Source organism: Bacillus rossius, chromosome 1 (genome assembly GCF_032445375.1).
Source record: "Bacillus rossius redtenbacheri isolate Brsri chromosome 1, Brsri_v3, whole genome shotgun sequence".
Lineage (NCBI taxonomy): Eukaryota > Metazoa > Arthropoda > Insecta > Phasmatodea > Bacillidae > Bacillus > Bacillus rossius.
Window position 1 is genome coordinate 49,970,269 of NC_086330.1, and position 22,305 is coordinate 49,992,573.

Consider the following 22,305-nt stretch of genomic DNA (forward strand, 5'->3'; position numbering starts at 1 on the left):
CAAACTAGACTAACCTCAGACCACTGTGACAGGAAAAAAAACTAGGAACCTACCTTGGCCTCCACTTATATAGGCTACTCACAGCGACTCATATAAAACATAACTCAAAACAAAGGGCCATTTTCGTTACTCTAATATTAATTTTTTTACTGTTATAGATTATTTTGTACGAATTTTAAGTAAAGAATATTCACAAATCATATTCGAAAGTTGCTACAAATGTTTCAACTGCATTTGGCTCCATCTGCCTACAATCGCTCCATATCCATTTTACACGAGAGTAAAAAAAAACTGCGTTTGATGTGTAAACATCTTAGCTCTGGTTAAACGACATTTGGTAGGAATAATTTCTTGAATGGAACGGAAGTCGAATGAATGGAAATGTGTAACCACGTTGCCGAAGTCTTTAAGATGGTGGATCCACGTGTAGGAAAATAAACCCGTAATAGTAACTTTCGTAAATATTGGGGGACATACCAAAAGTGTTGGTGTGCCAAATGAGACTCTATGATAGTGTAACTACTCTGAAATACATTTAGTTAACTAACTACATAGTAAAAGTAATTTCAAGTTTTAAAATACGTAAAAAAAACTGGCTTTACAATGATGATCATATAATATTCTCCTTCTAAATTCCCAATAGGCTCCGTGGCATAGCGGTAGATTGTGCAGTTGTAAAGCTCAAGGGTGATTTTTTGACGTTGACCAAATTTCGTTACTTGAAAAAATATATTCTTTTAAATTTTTTATAACTTTAAATGTGTGTAGAAACTTTATGGTATTACTGTTTATAGAATTTTAATCAGATGGGCAGTATTTTAATTGAATTCCCGGTTGAAAATCAGGTCCAAAGCTGGGGTTTAGAAATTTTTCAAGATTTGTTTCGCTTTCATCTGTGTCATTTCTAATAGTTAAAAATTGCCATGTTTCGTACTGCTAGCTATATGTTAAATTTCGGATCAGAGTTTCGTATTATAAGTTTATTTGTGACATGAACAACATGAGAACACATGAATATGCTTTTTACCGAGGTTAGAGTAAGTATTAAAGACTCGCTCACATTTTTTTTCTAATGCTACTGTGATTTTCATTAATCTCCATATGCGTGTGGCTGACTAAAAGGAACTTGTGAATTATTACTTCCAAATGTGTTTTTTTTCCTCATCGGCAACAGGTAGCTGGACTTACCGTTTGTCTGGCTCAACTAAATCTTTGGACTTATGGTCGTATAACTTTCGCTAAATTATTATCAAAAATTTTTGATTGGCTTACTAAGTTATCTCTTAGCGCAAAAAAAGAATTATTACGATATAATATGGAATAAAATGAAAGCTGCACAATGGACCTAGGCTGGTTTGGCCCTGAGGCGTAGAGATAACTCGACGAGCCCGCCTGTGTTCGAAGTGACGGGGGTCCAGGACGCTTGCCCCGCGCCAACGGGGCAAGGGGAGATCATGTTTCATTCAGCGCAGAGTGTGTCGTGTCCCGTCGAGCGGGGGACATTGTGTTCCAAGGCTGCTCTGCTGCGCCAGCCTTAATTATGCAGGCAAGCTGGCTGAAGGGTGCGTTCATCACGACCGCGCGCTGAACTGGTTGGCCGTGGCAGAGGAAAGAATGTGATTTCTTTCACCATGTAGGGCGTCCAAGGCTTAACCTAGCCTTGCTCGCAGCATGAGCGTGCACTGTAGCCAACAGCGCGTACCAGATCCCATTGTTACATAGGCTGTGAATCAGACACACATGGCACGAGGCTTCTTATAATTTCTATCGGCAATATTAACTATACGTGCAGTATTTTTTTTAGTTTGTGTGTTTGCTTGTGGGGAGGGGGGGGGGGGAGGAGGTATAATTATAACTTTTTCTTCTGATTTTGGGGTTTCAAAAGTTAACATAATACTGAGGGATCCAACAAATTTATTTTATTCCTGGAGTCTTTGTTTCTCTCGATGGCCCTGTTTAGACCACTCGCATTCTGTCGGGGAGATTCCCGGCTACTCCCTCCCAGTGAGTACCTATCCTTGATCCGCAGGATTTTACAAACAAACTTCTCCCCTCTTTCCCCCTTCTTTTCAAGCACGCCTTTAGTGGGACTTGGCCACGGAAGTAATTTTTTAGTATTTTATGTTGGTCATTTTTACGCAGGCGACGAAGGGGTGCTGTGGGACAGTTAACAGTTCCTTGAAACCACCAGCTTAATACTAACATCTTTGCTTCTTCCTCCTTTTTTTTTGTTTATAAATTACTTTTAGAAACGAATTGTGTTTTTAAAAAGCTGTAAATGTTTTAAATTGAATTTAATGCGTGCGTGCTGATACCATATTAAAATATTTTTTTTACTGGTAGATTTTAAATACGAATTTGAAAATTTTCATGTTGCAAGTATAATACAGTATAGATTTTAAGATAACTCCGTGTTTAGAAAGGATATGTTAATTAAAAATCTTGACGGATCAGTTTAACCAACCTATCATGACTCAAGTAGGTCCTCTGGTCGAGAGGCGACGTGACCTCGTGTGAATCCTAGTTTTTACTACCCAGAGATGTTGACAAGATGTTAATCTCTGACAAATTCACTGCTTAGGGTTTTTCTTTCAGTACGTAGGTACCTAATGTAATGTACACTTATTAAAATTCTCGCCGCTATATTTATAAAACACACAGGGTGTGAGCAGGTATAGGTACATCTGATGTAGAATTTCTTAAAGCGTTTTCTTTCGTCTTGAGATGATTACAAAATTTAAAGAGATTTTAATGTGTCGGAGCCGCCGCCAATATTGTAGTGAACCCGATAAGGCGCTGGGATCGTACCCGCACTCGTTGCCGCAGGAGCGACATGCGTCAGCGATCGTGGCCTCAAGAGGACCCGAGGTCATTGCAGATCACGGACAGCGAATCTCGTCGTCTAGTCGGAGGAGAAAAATTAGCCGCGTGAGTCTATGTGTATGTGTGATGTTGTTATGATTATCAAAACAATAATCGTCGTGGGAAAACTTCTGCATTTGTAAATGGATAGCCCAATTAAAGATTTTACTACACAGTTTTATTGATTGCCAATATTTACATCGCTACAAATAATCTTCTAAAAATGTCTAATAATCAATTACACTTAAAAATGTTTACTCCCCAGTCACTCGGTTTTTACACACTGCACGCCTCGCTGGGCTGCACCTCTGGCGCAACTCTCGTCGCAGCACTCCTCGTGGACCTCCGTTGCGGGACTTCGTCGCCGTATTCCGCCGCCGCCGTCGCACTTCCCTTCGCCGAGGATCCGCTCGACGCGTCGCTCGGAATTTCGCTCGGCACTCTCGCCGCACCCGCGGCACTCTCGCCACCCAACTATCGCCGAGAAACTCGCTCGCCGAGGGACTCCTCGCCCAGGAACTCCGCCGCACCCGCGGCATTATCGCCCAGACTCTTCTCCGCAGAACTCCGCCGCACCCGCGGCACTATCGCCCGGACTAACTGCCTCGGAGGCCGGCGTCCTGGGCTTATATAGGCCTAGGCGCCACTTCTAGAAGTCGCGAGCACGGCTGGGGCCAGCCGCGTCATTCCGCGCCGACCCGACGCCAGAGAATTTGAGACACACGTCGGCGGCTCGCGTGGCGACCCGCGGAACTCCCCAGCTGTCAGGTGTAAGATAACGCCGTAAAGGCAGAGCGTCGCTAGAGGAACAGTGGGAAGGAGGGGCGAAGCGACGATTCTTTTAATCCACCAGGCGCGCGCGGAACGTCTCACGTTGCGGCGGCAACGTGACGTCAGTGGCCGTGCTGGGCCGCCAGCCAGCCCCGAAACTGCGCGCTTCGCGGTCCTGCTCACGTTCGTAACAATATATATATAGGTGCACACTACGTACAGCGGCCTACCAGATGGCGAACGGGCGATGTTGCAGGCATATAACATATTTAACCAATACTATTTATATATTATGGCTAAGGTAATCACAGAAATATTAGATTACGATTGGAAACTGTTTATTTGCGAGAATATATGACATATAAAATAAGCATATTTCGAACCGTGCCGGCTTGACTGGGTTATTTCGTTAGATGTTTAATGGGTTCATTAGCAGCCAAGAAAGTAGTCTATTTAGCGTTTTTCTCAGGTAGAAACATAAATTATTAAAAATAAAAATTAACCTGTGACCATTTACTATGATGTGGCTTTATAACAGTGAAAGAATTTTGGTTGTACCTACTTTATACAACAAACAAAAAAGCGCTCTCTTTTTGTATTAGTTAAGATACTTAATTTTACGTAACCGTCAAATGAGTTGTAAATGGTTGGATGCAAAATGATTTTATTTAGTTGGACCAACGTACTTTTTTTTGTAACCATATGTAGTTGTTCTTATGCGCCGCCTGCCGCCTCGGAGCTGCTGTGTTCTGTCGTCGTGATGCAGCCGTGCTACTTTCCTCTCACCCCTCTACCCTTTACTCTCCCTTGATGCACCGCCGCGTGCCAGATCCGTTTCTGCTGGTTTTTGTGTTCGTACCACGAGACCAAGCGCGCCAAGGGTCACGTCACTCCTGCCTTACTCCAAAGAGAGAGAGGGGGGTGGGGGGGAAGGATAGAGATCGTTCCCGCGTGGAAAACTGACGCCGAGTCTTGATGCAGGGTGTCCAGAATAAGGCAAAACATGGAAAATCTGAAGATGTCAGTGAATTTTTAATTTATGTAGGGAAAAAATCGGAAAATATCCGGGAATATGTGTTGCGTCTGGGAAGTTAAAAAAAAAAATGGTTAGAATGTATCGTTAACTCATTACCTGTGACGTTTATATTATTTTATTTCGGGTTCAGTCGTTGTTGAAATGCTCTTGTGCCAAGTATTTATGAGTATAGTTTAATTTTTTCTTCCTATGGTGATGTCACTGATTTTGATGTAAAAGTCCTCACTATTTGGGGTAGTTTCCAGGATTCTTGTTACCGTGTTGTGTAAAGAGGTTTGTTTTGCATCGAGGAAGAAGTTATGACGTCGTGACTATGGCAGTGTTAGGAAGTAGCGCGAAATTGATAATCTTTGTTTTCTTAGGAATGTTGCGTCCTTTTGTCAAGGAAAAATGACGAGACCTGGACAAGTCAGGAAAAAGTCGGGGTGTCTTGCTGGACGGGTGTCTGTTCGAATGTTGTGTTGGCCACACTGTTAGTGATAAATTATGAGCGTGGTGATACCAGATAAGGTGCTCGTGTAGTCATGAGTCTGTTTGTATTAGTGAGGCGGGATGATAAGTGTGACTCTCGCTAGTGCTTCAAGCGCAGTATCGCCTCTAAGCGCACGGCTTTGAACTAGCGCGCAGTCTTATCGTCGTTAGATCTGAGTGGTATTCATTACATTATAAGGCGGATAAAAGAAGATAAAGGTGTAGTGCAAGTCTCTCTAATGCTTTCAAGAATTGATACCAGATGTTTCATGGCTAAAAATTAATCTTAATACACGTGTTTTAGCCATCTTCATTCTTATAAAAATACGGTTTAAAAACGAAATACGGACATAGAACTATTCATCCTTCCTCAGCATATTCTTAAAATGGTTTTTGTATAACTCCTCGGATGGACTGCGCAGTTCTCAAATCACGTGGATTATTCCTGAACCTTTGCACACCGTGTGTGTGCCAAGGAGAGCCGTCAGTGGTCAGTTCGCTCGGCTCCCAGCCCTGCGGCCATGGTTCGTTTCCCGGCGGTCTGGCGATGGGAACCGGCGGGTGTCTGGGTACTCACATCGCTGTTCGTGTACAAGGAACTCGATGTCAACAATATTTCCAACCCTCATTCGTTTTATTTTTCTTGTATCCATTCCAAGGATTGGTGGGAGCAGAATCGGCAGGTTTGGAGAACCAATACTCGGCGGTCGCTGCGTGAATGCTTCTTCCGCGACCCGACGAGCATGGTTGGAGCATTGACGGAAAGCGTGTGGGTTAAACGGAGTACCTCGAGAAACCCCAGTTGCTCAAGGCAACGTCCGACACGTTTTCCACAAGTGGGAAGAAAAAAATTCTGGTGTGACCCAGAAATCGAACCCGGATCACCTGGATGAGTTTAGGGGGGGGGTTGGGGGGGGGAAGAGTGGTATGACTAAGCAATCACCGTAGTGGCAGCGAACGATGGTTTTGGTATCCGCCTAATCAGCGTGGAGCACTGTCGACTGGCGCCCAACAGAAGGTTACTATGGGTGAGTTTAAAGAAAGAAGAAATAAATATGGCATCAAGACAGCTTTTGTAGACGAGATAGAGTGAAGAGATAGTAGCGCACTGAATAAATTGAAGAAATTACGACAAGAGATGTACTTACGCTAATTATTTTTTTTCACCCTTTACTGGGAAATTCCAAAATAAATAGCACAATAGAATAAGTATTTTAGTTTACGATTATTTTATGTATGTATAGGAACATGAATTTTTTTTAGTTTATAATATATATATTAACCGCTATTGCGTTACAGAAAAAAACTAATAATAAATAACGAAGAAATACGAAAGCTTCGCAGAAAAAAAGAAGGTAAAATTAATAAGTTAAACTGTAACTCCCTTGTATATTGGATGCAGGAGGTGAAAATCCAATAAACGATGCCTGGAATAGGTCCAGTCCTCGAGACGCAGTCGTAACTACTCCACTAACGACCCTGCCGGCCCGTGGACTCGCCGTGTGGCCTTGCCTGACACCTGCTCCCCCCCCCCCCCCTCCCACCACTGCCGTCCCTGCGGGGGGGTTCCGGCGTGAAAGTGGCCGGCGCGCCGCGACGCAGTCAGTCAGTCAGCCAGTGGGTCCGCGTCCGTCCGATTGCGCGGCCGAAGGTGCGGGTTGCGTCGCCGTGCCGGTTCGCGGGGTCAAGGTTGGGCTGTGTTTACACCGGGTGCGCCGTCTTCTCGGGAGACGCCCCCCTCCAGCGGCGAAGTTGGTGCGCGTTGTGTCTCTCCCCCCCCCCTCCTCCTCCTCCTCCTCCTCCACCACACTTCCCAAATTCCATCCAACACTTTTCGCTCTTCTTGGCCACGAGTGCTGTCAACACCCTTTACCTCCTTCCCGGAGTCCGGGGGATTAGGAAGTGTAAAACACTTAATTAAATTTTTGTGAGATGGTACGAGTGCATGATATCTACCCGAGAGGATTTTTCAACACGTTTTCCGTGACCAGGTAAATAGCAAGACTCTTGCGCAGAAGAAATAAGCTCTGTGGCTCCATATTGCTAGCAGTATCCGACTTCACGATGACCATTGTACGGGACGAGGTGGCACAGTGTGATTTGATTGGGTTCGCGTTCAGGTGGACAGCGGTTCGAATCCTGGCACGTACGTCCCAGGAAAATGGTGGGATATTGTAGACCGTAGGTTGTTGCAGGTTCCGCTGATTAGTCATGATCAGCGTTGTCATTTTACCGTCTTTAGTGACCTTAGCTGTCGACGAGACGCGTAATTAAAGTAAAAGGAATTATTATTATAAGAGGGTTTGCAGGTTTTATATGGGTAACGTCTTAGCTCTCGGTATACGGCATTTAGTAGGAGTAAGTAATTTTGTGAATGTAACGTAAGTCGAATGGGACGGAAGTCGAATGGAACGGAAATGTGTAACCATGGTGCTGCTATCTGTGGCGGATGGCGCGAACCAAAGTTCACAAAGCCAAAGGAAAACTTTATAGTCTTGACTTTAATGAATTTTAACAAGATGGGAAGGATTTTAAAGAAATTTCTTGTCGAAAATCAGGTCCAAAGCCGGGGTTTAGAATTTTTTTCAAGTCTTTTTCTCGTTTATCGGAGCCGTTTAGTAATATATTTTTAAATTTCGCTCTGCAAATCGAATGGTTCGATAGTCCACGCCGCTGCTCTGGCAACGAATTCTAGCGGAGGGTGCGGAGGCTACGAGTTATTTGCTTCAAGAAATTTAGTTGAAAACACAATTTTCTTATTTATTTAACACGCTCGAAATTATTTTAAAGAATTTTACGTTAAATTTCGTGTCAAAGTTTCGTATTATACGTAAGCATATTTGCAACGCAAGAACACGTGAAACTGCTCGTTACTGAGGTTAGATGTTACACATCTCTGGGGAGTACTGAAAGATTCGCTTGCGTGTTTTTATCCTCGGGAGGTTTAGTTTACATTCAGATAATTATTGTGGTTCCGTCGGTGACAAGGTTAACGGTAAAAATAATCTACAGGCGCCACCCGCAGCAACATGGCAACATGCGGGCTGCCGGTCCCATTATACTTGCACCAAACCAGAGCTGGGATCCAGAGCCGCGCAAGTAACATAGAGGTATAGTGGTGCGCCAAGGACGGCGATCCCTGGTGTGTCTAATGTGGTATCGTCTCTACGTGCATTTTTTAAAAGTATATATCTTAGTGCAGTGCAGTGTTCTAGCCTAGCTTTTCAAGTATCCGATGATTATTTTCAATAATATATAGTTGGCAAAAGAAGTTTTTGCTCTGAGGGCTAGAATTAATGTTTCTACTATCCGTATCGTCACGACGGTTCCGTTCATTTGTCAATTTTTTTATCGTAAAAATAAACTTAATTTATACCGTAGTTCTGCAGGAAAACGTGCATTACAAACACGCCGTGACTAGTTGGAGCAAAATTTTTCTAAAACTCTAGAAACACGAGTTTTTCAAGGTTTTGGAAAAACAGTTATTATTCATGCATGAATAATGTATAAAAGAAAACGAAGAGTTTAACTACAAGTGTTACATACAGACGGTATATTAAAAGTTATACAACACACTATTTCATCCTCTAGATTCATAAAACAAGGACTGGACTTCAACTATCCCTTAATGTTCTCAAAACATTTTAATAAACGATTACTAGTTGTATGAAACCATTTATAAATTATCAGCGATAGTTATGTCGTCGTTTCTATGTAAATCGTCGGTATAAAATACAAAATTGTAGAAGGGAACTAACTAAGGAAACTACCCTCTTAATGCCACTCTTGCGCGCATCTGTGGCAGGTTGCCTGTACTTCCCAGCAGCTCGCTGTTTCCTTCCGGGCCTGCACTAGCGTGACATCCAAGAGGCGGAAGAAGGAATATCTCGTGTGTATCTCGCCCGCTATTTTCCCTGGTTTCGGGCTGTCATTGTATACTTCTAACTCTTCTTAATGCGAAACATATTGTTATGCCTTCTTTTCAGTGTCCTGATGATTTCCTTATTGCACCCCTAATCAAGTTGGAATTTTTCACGGTTATTTGACAATTTGTTAGAATAAATGAAACAATACTCTGTAAAAAGGAAGTTTTAAATTGAATTTGGCGTTTTAATTGTAAACTATCTCACTTCCCTTGCATCACGTTTTTTTTTACAATCAACTCTTTTAGAACGGCATGCGACTACTGATTTATTTAAAAGAATAGGAATTATTTTTTGCCACTGCAAAACTGGTCCGTATAAAAGGTTTGGGGTCAGTGAAACTTGACTTTCGACCATTGTATACGTGCTTGAAAAACACAGGGTCGAACGACGCGTGCATTACAGTGCAATGCGTTGACGCGGAGAAAGTTCCAGACGTCCATTGTACACTGGCTTAATGCTACTGCAAGCAAATAGATAAATACATGACATAGTCAGCTGTTGCTTCTAGCGCGGTATCGCCTCTAAGCGCAAGGATGTGGACTGGCGCCCAGCCTTCTCGTCGTGCATAGGGCAGTTATGAGATATGAGTGGTAACCATAACATTATATGGCGGGGAAATGAATATGTAATGCAAGTCCCTCGAGTGCTTTCAAGAGTCTATACCGGGATTTTCAGGCTTAAAAATTATTCTGAAAACATGCATGTGAGCCATTTTCACTTTTTTTAAAAATAAATTTTAAAACCAAAATAAGGAAACAGAAATACTTATCCAACCTCAGTGTAATCTTAAATACATTTCGTAAACAACAGACAGCACTCGGATATGTGCAGTTTAACAATCGCTTGTCTGAATCTCTGCATACCATATGTTTTCGGGTTGGGGGTAAAGCACACATAAGCGAAACTTCAAAGTTGAAATTATTCTTTAATACCATTGAAATTTCACAGCTTTATTTTGATGTGAAATCAGAAAAACTCACTCTATATATTATTTTAAATTTCCTTCACACGTTTCAATTAGATCATTAAAAAATTATCGTGCGTCACTGGAAATGATTGAGCAGCAAAGAAAAGTATCGACCTTAGGCGCATTATTATAAGTGTGTTGTACTAATGTAAAAGAAAATTTGACATAGGTAAAAAGTTTTGTCTCATTTTGACGTTGTCGATGCATACTTACGAAAGACATGTCAACAATTTCAACGCTCTCATAAAGAGAATTTTACTTATTTAGCACTGAATTTCACTAATTTTTTCAGCCAGTATCATTTGATGATTCGTATTTTGAATCAATAATATTTTGATCGAAATCATTAATAAAGTTTTACTCGGTGATTTGGGTAAAAAAAAAAAAGGGGGGGGGGAGGAGAAATAGAGTAAACCAATTTTTGTGGCCGCTCTAAAAATGTTTTGTCAACATTGAACCCACCAATATTTTTTAGTCTAAACAAAACTTTTATAACTGAACGTAAAACTTGTTATCACAAAATATTTTGTAGGGTAGTTTAGTGACAAAATATATTGTCTTGGCCACAAAACTGGTTGTTTTTTTTTTCAGTGTAGAATTATGAGCGTTCTGCCTATGGAAAGAGTAGGTTGGAGGCTTTGTCTTTCTCCCCATCCCTTCCTTTCTTGATTGCGATATAATTGCCGTAATTGGTGGTGGTAGGGTTGGCGGCGAGTGCAAGATGGACGAGATCAACTCACTGCCTGAGGTCTCGCCGGTGACGTACCGGGTGCAGGGTCTCCACCATGGGAGAAAAATATTTCGTACCAACTTAAGTAGGAAAACAGTACTAGAGCTGAAGAAAAAGTACTAAATTGTTATTTTCTATCGTTTTATACTATTGAGATGATGCCGCTATATTTCTACGCTCTTATTAAATGAAAAGCCAATGAACAAACAACAAATTCAAAAGAGAAAAAAAATTTTTGGCACAGCCCACAAGCGGAGGTAAATTTCGAATTACCTATATCTTCTGGAAAAGTTTTGGAAATTTCTATAAACTCCTGGAACATTTTAAGAACTCAATGCACATAACATCCTACATGATCGTTATTATTCGAAAAAGCTTGATTAAACTTTTTTTTTTCATATTCCATGCATCGAAAATATTTTGAATGTTTTTAACTCGATGTATCCAGAACTAAATGTCTTAACGAATTTAATATTATTCCTGCGACGGTAGCTATACAATTATTTTTGACCTTCAAACATTATTTTTCATCCGTTGCACTAATACGTGGTCGTATAAATGTTTTTAGGCAAACGTTTAAGGTAATATCAAGATGCTTGCAAATTAATTCGAATGATTTTGATACTAAGGAAGTAATATTTTTAAAAAAAATTTCAATCCCTGTTTTTTAGATAATAGTTTCGTTTCATCAAAAATTGTTTCAGCCAAAGGTTGTAGATAAAGTTTATGAGTTTTACAATACATTAACAAAGGATTTGATAGTATATATATTAAAAAAGTAATGACTTTTAGGTCTCTACCCTTTTTGTTTCCATCCTTTGCAAAAATGGTTGGTAGTAAAAAAAATTATTTCAGACGAATGTTGTAGATATAATTTTTGGTTTTACAATAAATCAGAATGGATTTAATAGTGTACATGGTACTGAAATATTGAATTTTTTTGTAATTCTACCCCTTTTTTCTTACCCCTTGCAGCAATGGTACATCTAATCAAAATTTTTTTAGATAAAACGTTTTAGATAAAAAATCATAAGATTAGTAAACAATTTGTACGGATTCGATGTTGTGCCAATGAAGGGAGTTGTGATTGTTTTTGTCCTTCAGTCTATGTTTTTTTAAACATATTTGAAGTTATGGTTGTTCGTATCAAAAATTTATTCCGTTATAATACGTTCAAACGAATGTGATATTTTCTAGATCATGGGAGTTACATAGATTTTTCAGTTTTTTTCTGTTTTTCAAAAAACCTGCCCCATGTCTACATATTTAGTCGGATATTGCCCATTAGCGAACTCGACTGAGATTTTCAACTACCATATTTTATTTATCAGTTTGGAAGTGATTTGTGAAGAATTGCAGCAGTTATCGTGCCCATAAAATTGTGATATATATATATATATGCTTTTGAGATGATGTTTATGTGGTCTATGGACCATGAAACGAAAAACTATATAAAAAATTTCCGGAAATCGCACCATAGTAACTGCTACAATAGGTAGTCAAAACTAAACTTAGGTATTGTAAACATCCATTATTTTTAAAGCGCCTGCTTGAAGTCCCAACTGAAATTCGGGCTTTAAGTTTTTAAAATAATAATTTTGTAATATTTAAAAACAATTTTTACATTGAACTGTCATTGTTTTAATATTAAATTTACATTTTCACAATGTTCTAACTCTCAGGAGAAAACACCAGAAGTATATTTTTTTCTTGAGCTGGTTAAATTAATTTGTACTTTTGTATTAGTGAATTATGTAGTTGGATGATGTTTAAATTTTTTGTAGAAGTTAATTTAACCAAAGGATATAGTAGTTTACTCCATAATTTACTTTTTTCTGATGTAACTGTTGAAACAAAAATCTCTCAGAGGCTGCTGATAAAAGGACGGCACAGAACAGCTTTGACTAATTTTGTTAAAATATGTAACTTTTACCTTCCTACAGCGTTCTCAACTTTAATAAAATATACTAGATGTGGGTAGACGTGCTAAAACATTAAAAGTCTATATAAAAAAGCAGTAGACCTCGCAGGAAAGTACTGGCAGGCGAGACCCTGACCGGGTGTGTTCGGGCGGCGCGCTGTGATGGATGGATGCCGGCTGTCATGCGAGCGGGCTGTGGGCGTGGCACCCCTGAAGATGGGTTGGGGGGGAGGAGGGAGGAGATTCGTGCTCGTCCGTGGGAACAGGCCGGGCGTCGGAGGGCTGCTACAACCTTCCTGCCGCATCACGAACCCAGGCGTCGCACGCTAGCCTCTGTGGCTGGACAGCATCTTCAGGAGTCCGCATTCTGGAAATTCAGGGAGGTTGGAATTGGTCTGGTAAACTCAGGGAGGTTGGAATTGGTCTGGTAAACTCAGGGAGTTTGGGATTGGTCCGGTACACACAGGGAGGTTGGGATTGGTCCGGTAAACTCAGGGAGGTTGGAATTGGTCTGGTAAACTCAGGGAGGTTTGGATTGGTCCTGTAAACTCAGGGAGGTTGGAATTGGTCTGGTAAACTCAGGGAGGTTTGGATTGGTCCTGTAAACTCAGGGAGGTTGGGATTGGTCTGGTAAACTCAGGGAGGTTGGAATTGGTCTGGTAAACTCAGGGAGGTTGGAATTGGTCTGGTAAACTCAGGGAGTTTGGGATTGGTCCGGTACACACAGGGAGGTTGGGATTGGTCTGGTAAACTCAGGGAGGTTGGAATTGGTCTGGTAAACTCAGGGAGGTTTGGATTGGTCCTGTAAACTCAGGGAGGTTGGAATTGGTCTGGTAAACTCAGGGAGGTTTGGATTGGTCCTGTAAACTCAGGGAGGTTGGAATTGGTCTGGTAAACTCAGGGAGTTTGGGATTGGTCCGGTACACTCAGGGAGGTTGGGATTGATCTGGTAAAGTCAGAGAGGTTACATAATGGGGGCTATAGATACGTCCACCGCTATGCAGTGAGTCTTAAGGGCACCGCCTACCTGGTCTCACACACGGGTTGCAGGGTATCAGCAAAAAAAAAAAAAAAAAAAAAAAAACACGCGATTTAAAAACGGCTCAAGATATCCTAGTGGTGTTTGTTTAAGAAAATACGTTGAGGTTGGATGAGTAGTTCTGTTTCCGTATTTCGTTTTTAAACTGTATTTTTAAAAGATTGAAAATGGTTTAAACACATGTTTTCAGATAATATTTTGGCATGAAACAATCGGTATGTATTCTTGAAAGCACTCGAGGGAATTTGACTAAACCTTCATTTTCATTTCTCCGTTACATAATGCTATGGTTACCGCACAAATCTCATAGTTGCCCTATGCACGACGAGAAGATAGCGCGCTAGTTTAGAGCCCTGAGCTTAGTGTCTGCCGCGCTAGAAGCACCAGCTAGCGTCTTTCTTATCATCCCTCCTCACCAACACATATGCACCCCTTACTAGGCGAATCCCTTAATGTGACGACCGCCAAGACGATAGTGGGTTTCGAACCACTTGAATGCCGGCTCAGGGGTCGTAAGTTTTGTGTCACGTCAGGGTGTTGGAATCGAACCCAGGACCCTCGTCACGTTAACTATCACGGCCACTGAGAACCTGGCTTACGAAAGCGGTGCTGAAGGAAGGAAGTAAATTTTTTTTTCGCACTAAAGGATTGGTTCCAGGCCAATACTCGTGACGAACGTCGAACCCCACGGCACCACTGTTAGTCCCGTCGTAGCCTGAGCAGCCTTCTGGCACGCGCGGTAATTGCTCCTTGGGACAGAGTTCACTAAACTCCTTGATACAACCAGCTTGAGCATCTCACTAACGCAACTTGGTACATGTTCGAGCTGACAAGATACAAACCAAACATTGCGATGAGCATGTACACAAACACAGAATTATCGTTAATCGTAGTTCATTTCGGTTTTAACTATTGCACGTTACCGTGATATTTCTAATACAGTGTTCCGTCCACGGTCAATCAGGAATTTAAAAAGTCACGCTACGTTGTCATGGGGGAACTTGTGTAGCAAATAATGAAATGAGTGGGTTGTTTTGATTGAACCACATGCTGAGTAACTCAAAATAGGAGGGGAAATACGTAAGTCATTACTAGAGGGAAAAAAAGGGGGTGAAAATCGTTTTAGCGACAGTCATTTAACCGAGAATTCATTTGACTGACAGTCATTTGCCTGCAAATTTATATCGCTGGGAAAACGTCTTTGGCAATAGGTAGATGGCCGACAGGCATTAGCCCGAAAGTCAGTTTGCCGAAAAGTTATTTGACCTACAGTCGTTTTCTCCGACGTTTCCGTGGAATGCCTTTCGGTCCACTGGCCGCTGCCCTTGAAGTGAACTGGGAAGAGCCGTGCAGACAGCAAGCAGGGAATGAACCAAGCAGGTGCTTTCTACGGGACTCGCCCGGAACCGTCGACCGCGACCCGTGTTAGCGACGCGACGCTCGGACGCGGCCCACTTGTCCGGGTCATCCGCTATCCCGTCTTTGAAAAAAAAATACGTATCCGTAGTCGCCAGTTTTTTTTTATAGCTCGCGGTTGTTTTTAGCAAGTCCTTCGTTTGAGTGTCTGCGTTGTAAAACCGTTAATTTGTTTCGATACACTTTTATGCAGAATTGTACTGTTTTTAATTTGTGTCTAGTAAATCCCATAAGCATTGGTCATTTTTTGTAACATTTGTAAAAATATAGTACTGGGGAAGATCTGTTTTTTCAGATAGAAATATTAAATAAAAATCTCGAAACGTGCACCTATAGCTTAGGTATTTAATATTAATATTATGATTTTATTTACACGCATTTTAAAATCAAAGTATCAAGGTTTTTTTACAGCTGTATGCAGTGTGAAAGTAATTTTACGTAAATTCGCATCAGTAGCATATCCCGCGAATTTTTTTTTATATCACGCCACCTATAGAAAATTCAGAGCAACAAGCGGCGAAACTGTTGTTTGTACATTTTTTCCTCTGATTTTTGTTTCCGTTTCCCTCCAGAATTCTTTGCGATTCGTAAAAATACCGAGTGACTTCGCGGCATTCTCCCGTGCGTGCGACGGAACCCACCGTGGAACGGAAGCCGTGATCAGCGCGGAAGTTGTTGCCTCGAGGAAGCGGCAGTGCGCGGCCGGCGATGCAGACCTGAAAGGACCCGCAAGTGATCGGGCAGCAGCGCCGCCATGTACCGGGTGCGCCTCTACATCGTGCCGGAGGAGTCCGGGCCGGACCAGCCGGAGCCCGGAGTCCCCGTCAGACACGTGGCCAGGGTGCAGGTGCCCCTGGGCGAGCCTCGGGAGCAGCCCTGCGGCGAGCTGCGGCTGGAGGACGACAAGGTACGAGAGTGTTCCCTCGCCCCAGACACTCCCAGCTGGTCCCGTCCACCCGGGGACGCACCCCGTGCGCACAGCTTCAGGAGGAATCTGCTCAAGATATCCGAGTGGCGTCTGTTTACGAAAAGCGTTCAAGGGGAATCAGGACCCGCCAGCTTGGTTTTTTCCATCTTTTTGCTATATTTATAGTTTTGAACAAAGTATTTATCCCTATGTTTGGTTTATCAAGGCATAACTCATATCTCCCAGACCTTCTATACCTTGTTGCAACCACATATTTCATAACAGGCGCTAGTCTGTAAGCACCGCGAGGAAATAACTTATTATTTTACGTGGGTGACTGCAACTATAATCGATAATCACACCAGTTCACAAGCGTTGACTTCAAGTAGCCAAAGCTAATTACTATGCCATGTCAAACAAAACAAAAATTCAGCACGGAAGCTTTATTGCAAGCGGTATCAAAATATTCGAAATTTCAAGAGGACCAGGCCTAATCCCACTTAAGAAGTCGCTGAGGGCGTATGAGTAGTTCTGTTTACGTATTTTGTTTTTAAACTGTATTTTTTAGACGAGTAAACATGGCTGAAACGCGTGTTTACAGAATCACGAAACACCTGGTATACATTATTGATAGCACTGAAACCCGCCTTCCGATTTGCGTTACACTTTTATCTTCATTTCTCATCCATATAATGTATGATTACCGCTCAAATATCATAGTTGGCCTATATACGACGAGAAGACTGCGCGCCAGTCCACAGCCTTGTGTTTAGAGGTGATACCTGCATTAGAAGCACCAGCGAGCGTCGTACTTATAATCCCGCCTCACTGACACAAACAAATAGCCAGCCGCCGGGCTGAACGCATGAGCTCCAAAAGCGCGGGGAGCGATAAGGGCGACACTAGCTCGCGCATCGCACGCCTCTTCGCCTCTACGCGCCGGGTACCGAACTGGCTTGCAGTCTTCTCGTCGGTGATGCCTGATGCGCTTCTTTGGGACTAAGCAGTGACCCTCTCCAACGTGTAGACTAATACTGTGCTCCAATGTTTCTTACCTAAAACCGCCTTTGCAAACACTCTTGTTAGCATTTTTTGCTGTCAAAAAAATTCAATATGGAAACAGACAAGACTGAATGAACTTTTCACGTAAATTATATAAATCTACAAGTAAATTAATAACAGCTTCAAGGGTACGGTTGATTATTTGCACTCATTTTCATGCAATATAAAACTGTGACGCGAGTGTTATGATGTCCCGGTTGATTTAAAAGCTTTTCAATCTTTACGTAATCATTGTTTAGGGAAAAATAATTTTTCGTACAGAAAAAAAACAGTATTTCTACGTTCAATATCACGCAATTTCAAGACTTTTTAAACGTCCTTTTTTATTCTAATATTTTATGTATTTGACTATTTTATTTCTCCCCTGACAGTATCAGAGTTCTTTCATTCTAAATGGAGGGTCGTGGGTTTTAAGTCCCACCTAAGGCCAGAATTTATGTGATGTTAGGAAGTCCTATCATGTTAAGTTCTGTTATTTGCAATGAGTATCAAACAAATGTTCTCATAAAATTACTTAATCACAAACTATTTTTTCACAATTAGAAAAAAAGTTCCAGATTACATTTGGTACATTTTAAGATACGCTTGCAAAGTCAGGTAAAACTTGCAGGTTCATCAAAAAGATAAATACATTACTTTAATTAATTATCGACCGCGCAAGCAAGCTCAGGCAGTTTTCGTCTGGTAAACATCGGTTTGAAAACACTGCTACATCTGAAACTCTTATTATAAGAGAATATCTATGAAACCACCGCAGGGGTTTATATTTTCATAAAGACACAATTAAAATATAACAGTTATATTGTAAAATTGTAATTAGGCTGACTCCAATATTTTTGTAACAGAGTATATAGCCGAGCTGTCATTAATGTCAGATATTATTATTATTATTCGTGCCATCCCTAGGATAAGTGAGCGGATATTACCACAACTAAGAGAAACCTTTGAAGCCCTTTGCAAAGTGATTTCTTTCAGAATATGCAAAGTATGGCCTTAGAATGTTTTCAGTTGGAGTAGGTGTAAGGGAGGGTTTTGGTCACTGGTCTGAGCGTGGAACTAACAAAATAACGCCTCAGCTGGGCTGAGTTTCCCGCGAAACTTACCAATAGTAACATAATCTGCTGTTGTGACTATACCCCATTATTGACATGGTTTGTTTGGAAAACTTTGCCCTAATATGCTAGACTTTATTTATTTTAACAAGTACAGGATGACCCACATTTGAAAGGATAATGAAACAAACAAAGCTACCTATTTCTTCTGGAAAAGTTTTGATAACTTAAATAACTTCTTGGAACATTTTAAGAACATAAAAGTTACATAACATCCTATATGTTCTACACTAGTATTCCAAAATGATCGTTTAAACATTTTCTCATATTCCAATCAGCGAAAATATTATGAATGTTTTTAACTCGGTGCACCCAGAATTGAATAGCTTAGAACGAATTTCATATTACGCCTAGTAAGGTAGTTATGCAATTTTTTTTACCTTCAAACACCTTGATCCCGTATAAAATTTTTCTTTGGATGATTGACGGTTTAAGATAGTATTAAGATGGTTTAAAATATATTCCAACGAATTTGATACTAATGAATTTTTTAATTATTTTTTAATTTTAACCCCTGTTTTTACGGTAATAGTTCGTTTTATCTAAAAACGTTTTTAGCCAAAAGTTTTATAAAAGGTTTAGGATTTTTACAGTAAATTATAAAAGATTTGATAGAATATAAATGTTAAAAAATTAATGACTTTGTCTTTCAAACCTTTATTAGTTCCACCCCTTGCATTAATGTTTTGTTACATAAAATTTACTTTAGACCTACGTTTTAGACATTTCTATAAATATAAACCAAAATAAGAATCGATTAAGTAGTGTACATGGTAGGGAAGATTAATTTATTTTCTTATTTCAACCCCAGGTTTTTTCAACTCCTTGCAGTAATGGTTTCTATTATAAAAATTTGTTCCGTTCAAAAGTTTTAGGTAACATTTATAAAATTTACAAACAATTTGAACGGATTTGATTGTATGTCTACTCAGGGAGATATTCATTCATTTTTGTATTTTAACCTCTCTTTATCCACCCTTTGCAGTAATGGTGGGTTATCTCAAAAATTATTTCAGAGAAAAGTTTGAAATAATTTTATTTTATAACGTTTACAAACAATTTGAATGAATTTGATAGTGTGCCTACTAAGGAAGTTGTAATTTTTTTTATTTACCCCATGTTTATTCCACCCCTTACAGTAATGGTTGGTTGTATAAAAAAATATTTCAGACGGAAGATGTAGAATTTAAGGTTTTACAATAAATCAGTATGGATTTAATCGTGTTCATAGTACGGAAATTATATATATTTTGAAATTGTACCCCTTGTTTTCTTTTCAATCCCCACAATGGCTCGTCTTAACAAAAAAAGTTTAAGACAAAAGTTAAAAAAAATTATTAAAAATTACAAACAGTTTGAACGTATTCGATGGTGTGCCTACTAAGGATGTTATTAATTTTTTTTGTTCGCCAAACCTTGTTTCTTTCCAACTCTTGCAGTTATGGTTGGTCGTATCAAAAATAACAAAATGTAGTATTTCTTTGAAATCTACCTTAAAGGATTGCAGAGAGAAACTTGTTATTCAAAAATATGCAATAGGTATGACAACAGTTTGTAATAACTCTGTTTTGAAAATGACGCCTGGTAAATGTTGTCCATTTGAAGCAATACATATTTCAAGACAATATCTTTGTCTATCATTTTATTTTTACTTTATTATTCTTATTTTTTAAATAATTTACTTGTAATAATCGCATTGCCAATTGTCACTGCCACACATAAAACAGAGTAATTCAACTCATAACACAGTACTTGGTTTCCAAACTGTTCTCAATGCCTTTTTTATATTTTTTAATAAAAATGTTTCTACCTGATATACTTTGTTTTATTTCCTTGTCTAAATGGGAGGTATTTTGGGTCATCTTGTATTTAGTTTTGCTGAAAATCATATTCGAATAGGGTGTTTTCGCGCACGCGCGCGCGCGTGTGTGTATATATATGCGTGTTTTTTTATGTATGTTTTATTTTCTGTGTGTTTGTGTTGTGTTTTTATGTATGTGTAAGTATTTTTTGTGTTTTTGTGTATTTGTTTTTGTGTGTATGTGTGTTTGGTTTCTATAGGTCACGGAAAAAGTAAGGAAAGGTCCCTAAATAAACAGCAATAATGCTGAAAATAACGTAACTTTATTTACCAGTAGCATTTTGAGTTTTTGTTTTTTGACGCCTCACTTCAGTTTATATTTGCACTATTTGCACGTTAAATACAAATAGTTGGCGTCTGCCCAGTTAAATCACATGGAAATTATCCTTTAAAACATTTTCGCTTTCTAAGTTTTATTCGGTACGTTCGTGTAAATTGATAACAATTTTCGATTTTACATTTATTCTTGTTTAATTTTGATTATATATTTATTTAAAAATTACCCTTGATGAAATAAACTTTAACGATTATTTTCTAAAATTACTGACAAAGTCATGAAATTAATTTATCAGGTATTTGTAGATTTTTAAAAAATGTTTTTAAAAAACTTATCTATGATTAAAAGAAAACTAGCATTTCGTGTGCGATTAGCAAATATATTTCGCCACTTTATCTACGTCAGTATTCAAGCGAACGAATGAAAATGAAAATAGGCCAAAGTGTTGTTCTCACTCAATATGTGACTGTATTGCACTCTACAGTGTATGGTCAGGTATGATCACCGAGTGTCTCGGTTCAGCCGGAACTCGCTGCCACCGCCAAGACAGTCTGGCTGGGCCGCGCGGGCGGGTCACTGGGCCAATCGCGACGAGCGACCGCCGCGCGGATCGGAACCAGGTTTGTCGCTCGCGACGTGACTGCCGGGAGAGAGTGTCGCCGCGGCTTGGCGCTGCAGTGTTTCACGCGCGCGTGGAAACCATGGATGGATGAGGATATTGGTGGATGATGCGATGGATGAATGGAGATATTGATAGATGAATGGAGATATTGATAGATGAATGGAGATATTGATAGATGAATGGAGATATTGATAGATGGATGAAGATATGTATGGGGAGATGAATGGTTTGAATGATGTATGGATAGAGATGGATGAATGGATGGAGATTTTTATGGATGGATGAAGATATGTATAGGGATATGTATGGATAAAGATATCGAAGAATGGATGGATGGATATATGGATGGATGATGAAGATATGTATGGATGGATATATGGATGGATGATGAAAATATGTATGGATGGATGATGAAGATATGCATGGATGGATATATGGATGGATGATGAAGATATGTATGGGGATATTGATGGATTGACAGATGTATGGCTAGAGAGATGGATGGCATTATGGAATGATATTATGGAGCATAACGTCTCGTCGACATCGAAGTCATGGCAGCGATGAGAAGTGATGAGATGCTAACAGAGCATTGCCGGGATTAATTATTCGGAACAACGGGAGTACCACGACAAAACCCACCGACTCACTGTAACGTCCGCACGTTCCCCACTTGCGAAAATTCCTGGTTCGATCCTGCCAGTAATCGAATCCGGTTCGCATTGGTGGGAGGCTACTGATGTGACCGCTCAGCCCCTGGAAACTTTAGGGAAGCAGCAACAGAAGATAATATGTATTGCGTGTAGGCCTAATTAAGTCTCAGTCTCACCCACCGTATTGAGTTTTTGACATTTACTTTTTTTATATGAAAATGTATTTTCAAAATTACCGCTGCGGAAAAGCTTGAAATAAACTATTCGGGAGTGATCGTGATGCAATTCGTAAAAAAAAAAAACTTAGAAAAAACACTTGTATGAACACTTAAAAATTGCAGGTTACAAGAAGTACATTTCTCACAAGAAAATAACGAAAAATATCCCTGAAACAGAAATAACGACTCAAAAATTAAATAGCAGGGATTTATGTTGTGTCAAACCGTGTAGCTTTTGGACGACATCGTAATGCGCACACTTGCTTGCCAATCGTTTCATTTTACTTGGCTATAAATATATATGTATATATTTACTTTCGTATTATTAGGGTTATGTTAATTGAGCAAAAATATCATTCATTATCCCAAAAAATCTATTTGGAATATTTTTTTTTGAAACTTGAAGAAATAAAATACCATCTGAAATAATAAAGTAGTTTTGGTTATGTACATG

The 22,305-nt window shown here is 40.0% G+C and overlaps 1 protein-coding gene across 3 annotated transcripts in view; it reads left to right on the forward strand.

Moving 5' to 3' along the window:
* The window catches only part of LOC134535821 (rhotekin-like), a 334,139-nt gene that overhangs the window by 16,652 nt on the left and 295,182 nt on the right, over positions 1 to 22,305 (forward strand). The window contains exons 1-2 of one of the 3 annotated variants that reach the window (XM_063375137.1): positions 6,739 to 7,131; positions 15,712 to 16,046. The exons of 1 other annotated variant lie outside the window; for it this stretch is intronic. In XM_063375137.1, coding sequence (XP_063231207.1) covers positions 15,894 to 16,046 — 153 coding nt within the window. In that variant the 5' untranslated portion in view covers positions 6,739 to 7,131; positions 15,712 to 15,893. Of the gene's footprint in view, positions 1 to 6,738; positions 7,132 to 14,626; positions 16,047 to 22,305 lie in introns of those variants that run through there. One more of the 3 variants, XM_063375128.1, reaches the window with a different exon arrangement.